Below are 8,217 nucleotides of genomic sequence, written 5' to 3' on the forward strand. Positions count from 1 at the left end.
CCTTATAATTAAATAAAAATTAAAATATCAAATTAATTGTACCGTAACCCACATAATTTCAGTGTCATAAAAACAACTAAAATGTAATAAAACCTGAAAGAAAGTGACAGTTTTATGATGGCGATATTATTTGTTATAAATAATTATTAAAATGTTAACAAGAGGTGAGAGAATTTTAGACTAAAGGAAAATAGTCCAGACGGTATCCGTTTCAAAAAGTCCATATTTGGGTGAATCGTACATCCACGGAGATTTTTGGCTTTTTGGCTTTCAAATATCACTAGAAATGAAAATTTTTCTATGCGCATAAAAAAAAAGTGGGCTTACCTTTTGGCGGAGCAATATGTTAAAAAAATTCGAAAAATGTCATGTTTTCTTCCTATTTAATTATGTATCTTTTCCAGAGTTGATTTTAGGCCAAAATGGAAAGAGGCAAAAAATGTTTGTAATTAAATTTTTTACAAAATATGACTATTTACAAATCGAATGAATCATGATTATTATTGTAAAAATCGAAAAAATCGCCAAAAATGGGGTTAAAAACATTACTTTAAGGATTTTTGTTGGGGTTTTTTAATTGGGTATAGGACCTTCATACTTGGCTCAAGAAAACTTTATGTTATGTAGAATCATCACACCAAATTTCATCAAAATCGGTTTGATAGATCTTGCATAATAATTTTGCAATCCAGATTTTGAAAAAAAAATTTGTAAATTTTCGAAATTTTGCACAGCAAAAACCAAGGCCCTTAGATACTTGAAAATTTAATCACATATAGAAGGGCTCTCAAGCTTTCAAACGCTTTTTGTAAAATTCGAATCCGTCAATTAGGAAAGCTCTGGCGCTTGTTTAAACATTGGTCGAAATTTGTACTTATATAAGCAATTAGAATAACTTTGTGAATATTCAACCAAATCAATATTTTTTTAATTTAAATTTAAAATATTATTGACTTTTTATAATTAATTTATGAATTTAATAATAATTTCTTTTGCGATTAAAGTATAATTCAAATATTATTTATTGTTATTATGAGAATTTAACTCATTATATTACTAATTTTCGACATATTTTGAAAATAATTGTTGTTTAAACAATTTTAGAATATTTAAATAAATTTGTTTTTGATCTTTGATGAACAGTATATAAGTTTATGGACTTACCTTTGATACAATAAAAAAATAAAGTTGATAATTAAAGGAAGTTTAAAGATAAATAATTATCGGACTGTTGAAAGACCAATAATTATAAACGATAGGCATTTGAAAATACGCTAATTATTTTTTTAAATCGCGAACCATCGATTTTAAAAAAATCAACAAAATCGGACCTCTAGAAGGTGAGATATTAAAAATTTTTAAGTGCTTCGCGGTTTTGAACTCGCCTATTCAATTTCGAGCAGGCCGAAGCGGCCGCGCTCTCTGCTTCCCCAACCACCACCACCCCTACGATTTTCTTGAATTTCTCGCTTGCATAAATAACTTTAAACACGTTTTAAAGTAGGTTGCCAATGAAGAAAAGTATTGCAAACTTATACCTGGTAAGTACTCGGGATACCAAAAGTACCTTTCGAAAAATTAGCCCGGATGTCCCAGTACATTTAGTGTAAATGACGGTTAACTGTGATCGGCTATAACTACGTAACTAATTGACCAATCGATCTGTTTTTTTTTTAAAGAAGAGTCTTTCCAATAACTTTTAAAACCTGCTTTAAAAAATTTGATTTGATTGAATTTTCACAGTTATTCTAATTTGTTTAAGTACAAAAATTCGACCAATGTTTAAACAGGCGCCAAAGCTCTCCTAATTATTTCCCTTCTATATCTGATTAAATTTTCAAGTATCTAATAGCCTGGGTTTTTGCTGTGCACAATTTTGAAAATTAGCAATTTTTTTTTCTAAATCTGGATTGCAAAATTATTTTGCAAAATCTAGCGAACCGATTTTGATGAAATTTGGTGTGATGATTCTACATAGCATGAAATTTTCTTGAGCCAAGTATGAAGGTCCTATACCCAATTTAAAGACCTAAAAAGTAATGTTATTTGGCGATTTTTTACAATAATAATCATAATTCATTCGATTTGTAACTAGGCATATTTTGTAAAAAATTTAATTACAAACATTTTTTCCTCTTCCATTTTCGCCTAAAATCAACTCTTGAAAAGATACATAATTAAATAGGAAGAAAAATATAATATTTTTCGAATTTTTTTAACAGAAAAATTTTCATTTCTAGTGATATTTGAAGGCCAAAAATCTCCGTGGATATACGATTCACCCAAACCAAAACAGGTACCGCCTAGTCTAAATTTACATTTTTCAAAGGTAATTATGCTTTTGAGACCGTCGTAAACGTCATATTTTCGTTTATTTCGTCGAACTACAAGATACACTACAAAAAATACAGAGGTGGCTAAAATGAATCACAGTATTTTTTTATTGAAAATATATGTCTTCAACTTCAATCTCTATAAGAATGGATGCTGTAGCAGTTAAATAGCGGCCTGTGGAATTTTTTGAAAAAAAAAATATCGGGTCCAGAAGGTCGTAGAGCAATTTTTTTTTAATTCGCGTAAAAATGCCAGCAATCGATTCCTGTAATAGACATTACCGGGAAATGAAAATCTAAAAAGATATTCAAGAAAAACGCGACCAAAAAAATTACTTTTTTGGCCGCTTGAAATGAATAAAATCGTTATCACTCTCTTTTATCATGAAAGTACAACTCTGAAGGAAAAAAATGAGCCCAGATTCGTTTCTCTATGACTATTCGTCGAGAATTCCGCCGATTTTCGAGACGACTTTATTTTCGAAAAATCGATATAACTCGAAAATGTTTTAATTTTTTTTGATTAAAAAAGGCACTTTTTTGCTTGCCGAGGGCTACATTTACAGCAAGAAACAAGTTTCAGAACCTTGCTTTGCAAAAGATACACTAAAAAAAAAGAAAAAGTCGATTTTTGATGGTTTTTTCGAGCTACACGTTCTCATATTGTACAGGGTGATTTTCTATAAGGTCCACCCACCTCAACTTGTTTATTTGTAGCAGTAAAATATTGTAAAAAATGTGAGCTTGTAGGATTTATTTTATCAGTTTACACTGAAAGAAATGGGCTTATTAAACTGTTTATCTAGAATAATGTGTATAGCGCATATTAAAACTTTTATAACCAATATACAACTTTTATTAAAAAAAAGCAATCACCTCCATACTCATTATTCAATCAGTTTAACTGGAAAGTGCTTAATACACCTTATGCATCTATGAAATAAAGGTTATAATGAATTACTTATACATTATTAGGTGTTATAGACTTTATATTCCAGTTGTATAGTAGGGAAGATTTGTTGTATAAAGACCAGTATCCGAATTTGTATATAACAACTGTATTAACAGAATTATTCGTTCTTATACTGAATATGTTTCCGTTTTTAACGTGTAAAACGCATCTTATAATGGTTAAGTGATCGTCACCTCTCGGTGCATAATCGGTTATGATCGTTGTTAAGTTATATTAAGATTTCAGTAGCATGCTATGCATGAAGCAGAACGGTACTCAACTATCTTATACAGTCCACTTTTATTGTCCATATATGTTCAATCATTGTCAAAATAAACACACAAAACCACAACGTCTTTATTATCTTTACTCAAGAAGAGAAAATACAACAATCGTAAAATTTCCGACAGTCCGCTGTGCATCGACTTACACACGTCTAGTTTGATGAAAATGGACAGTATATGCACATGTTTTGTGGGATACATGATCATATCGCGTTGTGTGAAATGGAAAATTATTATGTAAGTATCTAACTGTTTTATGGCTTGTAATTGTTTTGTTTTTTCAAATGTAAATCTTGTCTAAATCTTAAAAATTATTATTTTGTAGGTCCTATTAGAAATCGCTGATGTTAAGTTTTACATAAGATGGAGGAACAGAAGGCTAACGGTGACAAAGAAGAGCATGGGTATAAAGTCAATCAACCAGAGGAAATAAAATTAGATGGAAAGAAGCTCAACCTTTCTGGGGATGCTTCATTCTTAAGGTGGAACAGTTATAGTGCAAATTCTCATGTAATACAAGAAAATACGGGTGCATCGTTGCTAAGAAAATAAACTGGACAGTTTTGGGAGCGATTTGTCATCATTTTTAATGCTTAAAAGTATGTTTTATGTATGTTTACATTAGCATGTAATTACAGTTATCCAATAAAATTTCTGAAAACTTAATGACATATGTTTTTAACTCATACAGAGTATACAACAGTTTAATACATTTATTATTATAAAACTTATAACCAGTACTAGATGTTCTAATAACGATATGGAACACTTTAATAACACTTATTGCTATTATTTCGTAAAGGGTATAAAAAACGTTGTATACTAGTTATACAATAATTTAATAAAGAATAAGGTTTATATTCACTATACAACTGTGCTAGCAATACGCGTTTTATATCCAATAGTCACCCGTTTAACTGTCACATATATATATACAATATATATATGTCATATATATATGTCATATATGTATATATGTCATATATATATACAATGGTCTTATAATGGTATATAGAATTCTAATATAGAATAAAACGCATTTCTTTCAGTGTACTTTCTCCTTTTATCTCTATCTGTTTCTGGGATAAACAAATTAGGTTAACCAACTTGAACGAGCAAACAACTCACCTGAAACATATTGAACTTCGCGGAGGTCATCTTGGACCTAGTTCTCCTCCAAAGGATCGGCTTGTCCTTGAAGTCGTCCCTCCAAAGCGCAAAGATCCTACCGCCCGCCGTCAGGTAGACGTTGTAAGCGCTAGGGGTGTGCAAGGACGTGACGGGACCGTCGTGGTACTTGCCGAAGTTCAAAGGTACTCCCACCTCGGAGTTGACCACCTCGCCCGAGTCGAAATCCTGCCCGTCCCACCTCAGAAGGGCGTAGTCGCCTTTAAAACACACGAACAAACAGAGGTCGTTGATACTGACATTCACAAACTGAACACAGTGCTTTAAAACATCGCAATCACGGTAGGTTTACCTTCCATCGTGCCCAGGTGGATTCTGGGGAGGACTTCATGGCGTGTCTCTCTATGTAACACCGGGACGTAGTACGTGCGGTCGTCTAAGTTTTTCTTCCCCGTCGATGGGCGTTCGACGTACCTCACCTTGCAGAACTTGGCGTAACAGCTGGATATCGCCATATTGTTCTTGTTTTTGTCCCCCGATCTGCGAAGGTACAACCTGTAGATGGGCCTCAGGTTCAGGTGGAGCGACTGGTACGGAGAAACGTCGATCTACGTACACAAAGCGACAAACACTTGGATTCTATTCTGAATTAGATGTTATTTTTGTGGATTCTTTGTTCCAAATTGTTGTTGCAATGGCTTATGCCTATGACAGATATTCATTTACGGGAAGTGCGGTCGAAACGCGGCAGCATCGCAACTACGCCGGAACTCGAAATATTACGAGTACATTAAATGACAAAATCTTACCATCAAAGCACTAGGTTTTTTCTTCAGTCTTTTGAGCTTCTTGACTTTGTAGCCTCCGGCCTCGATTTTGGGTCTTTTCAATAGGTCCCAGACCAGGACGGTGCCGTCTTCACTGCTAGTCATGAATTGCATGGACATCTGCTCCCACTCGTCTGGAATCTCCATAAGGTTGCCGATTTTCGAGATCTCGTAAAATGGCGACATCCATGTGATGCCTGCAAGTTTATATTAGGCCCAAAATGTAGAAACCTCCCAACCATTCACATTTCCTTATTTAATTTTTTTCCGACACTTTATTGCTTATAAAAAATAACAAAAAAGCTTTAAAATAAAAAATTTATCAGCCTATCCTTCGTATTTACAGGAAAAAAGTTGGGGGTTGCTGTAACCCCTTCCCATAATTAAAAAAAAAATTGCCCCTTAAAAATAAAAATTGATGTGTTTCTGCCATTTTGCGACAAACCATTATTTTATTAAGTTACAGAATTTGTTCCAGTTAACATTTTCACTGTATATGATTTGTTGCGTAGGGAATCCCTGATAGTTTGAAACCTCAGAGTAATATTAGCCTGAGTTTGAAACCTACTTGAATTGCGCATAAATATCAATGCTCTTGTGTATGGTACCAAATACTCCGAAACACCACTACACACTCAAAGGTTACATTTTAAATGAATAAATGACACTTTAATATTCCCCCAATCTGTATCCTTGGAAATCGGTCAAATAATTAAAAACATTTCACTCAAAATGGCGCTACCATAATTGCAAACAAGTACTTGATCACCGAAACGACATTTTGAAAATTTATAACGCCATCTATTGGTTCGCGAATCTCTTCCATAGCCGTAGATATAATTTTGTTATCACCGTACAACAGCAACCGTATTAAATACGACTCCTTATGCAGAAATAAGGTCATAAAAACAATCGTCAGACCGATTTCGTATTGTTTTTTTTTTATCTAATAGTTTGTGTTTACCTGTGATTGCACCCCTGTGGGAATACCTAGGATCCGATATGGCGGTAGGCCTGACTAATGCCAAATCGTGAACGTTCTTCATCCACTCCATCAGAGAATTCATATGGGCTCTGTACCTCTGCTGTGCAGGGGTCAGGACTTCCAGTTCCTCAACTTTGTTCAGTTTGTTCCGTATGTCCCAAATGATCTGCAAACGGTTCATTTGAACTACGATACTGTTCGATATCAATATACTTACAATCCCGAATAAACCAGTTATAGTTTGTATTAACAGTATAGTAAGTATAGTTTTTTCCAAATATGTTGAGGGATTTTAAAAACAATACATCCGCTTAAGTAGAGTAAATGTAAAAATATGCTTTGAAAAAAAATTAGTAAATATTTATGTAGAATTAAGTAAAAATACCAGTAGATTTTGCTGTAGTATAGGGTAAGATACAATGAGCCTTAAACTTGATTTTGTGGTTAAGTCATACTTAAGAATGAAAATAACAGATGGCGACACTCCCGTAAGGGCAAATCAGTAGTAAACAAAACATATAGGCCAGGAAAATAAGCTGGGAAATGACCATTTCGCGACTTTTTGTTTCGGTAAGCTGAATTTATTACTGTAGATGCTAAATATTATGTAAAATAACATATTAGTTGCCACAGTCATAAAAAAGGGGGGAAGATTGTTTACAGGGTGGTTAATTGTATAAATCTACGTAAATTCAAGTTTTTCGCTTATAACTTTTTTCCGTTCATTTCCACGAGAAAACAGTAATGTACTTTTCTTTCTTTCGTCTTCAAAAGACCTACAAGACTAGCCTTCGAGCGTCAAAAAATATTGATTAGATCAAAAGTTATAAACAGAAGAAGTTATTTATGACTTTTGAATTAAACATTTATAAACTGCATTATTATTATTATTATTACCAGAACGTTTTGGCATCGCATCCTCTCACTTCTTATCACTGTCTAATAACTCGCACGAAATGTGGAATCGGTAAGTTGAATAGTTTACAAGTTATGGCCTTGTAAACAAATTAACTAATTTAAGTCTGGACGATCCCGAGCAACTTCCACAATCGCACTGATTTTTTTCACGGTGAATTTTATAATAATACATTGAAATCTATCTTTTTTTTTAATTTCAAATATGCAACTTGGAAAGTTTTTTATTTTTTAGCCTTAGATGCAAAATGAAATATACGACGCACGAGCGTGAGATAGTTATATACAGGGTGGCCAAATGAAAACGAGACAGAGCCATTTTCAGGAACTGCGTCACGATTGTAGAAAATCGTTCAGACCCGTCGATTTTAGATTAAAAGGGGACATTCTTTGCTGGTATTTTTGACTCCGCCACTTTCACCCCCAAGCAAGGGTAAGCATCACCCCAAAATATTTAAATGGCATTAGGGGTTGAGTAATATTTCTTTTGAAAGCTCTTACAATTCTCTTTACAATTTACAACAGACTTTAAATTTTATAATTCCGCCCAATACTTTGAAAAAAAATTACATTTTAAAATTTAAATTATGTTTAGTTGCTTATTTACTACTTAGTTGATTAAATGTTCAAACTGATGACCGCCCGCTTCCATACAAGAATAAAGATTTCGCAAAATTGCAAACGGCGGTCATAATCATCCTCACGAAGTTCCTGGACTAAATGTATTTTGTATGGATGGAATCTATTCTTCTTCAAAATGGTTTGTATGCTAGTTCGATTGATCCCAGACACA

General features: G+C 33.2%; 1 protein-coding gene across 1 annotated transcript in view; it reads right to left on the reverse strand.

Annotated features, from left to right (window-relative positions):
* LOC108908338 (WD repeat-containing protein 63) overlaps window positions 1-8,217 on the reverse strand; it is a 34,976-nt gene that overhangs the window by 4,794 nt on the left and 21,965 nt on the right. Inside the window, 4 exon segments of the mRNA XM_023455331.1 lie at window positions 4,698-4,957; window positions 5,050-5,305; window positions 5,507-5,721; window positions 6,489-6,675. Of these exon segments, the coding sequence (XP_023311099.1) occupies window positions 4,698-4,957; window positions 5,050-5,305; window positions 5,507-5,721; window positions 6,489-6,675 (918 nt within the window).

This window comes from Anoplophora glabripennis, unplaced genomic scaffold (genome assembly GCF_000390285.2).
Source record: "Anoplophora glabripennis isolate ALB-LARVAE unplaced genomic scaffold, Agla_2.0 scaffold510, whole genome shotgun sequence".
Classification (NCBI taxonomy): Eukaryota; Metazoa; Arthropoda; class Insecta; order Coleoptera; family Cerambycidae; genus Anoplophora; species Anoplophora glabripennis.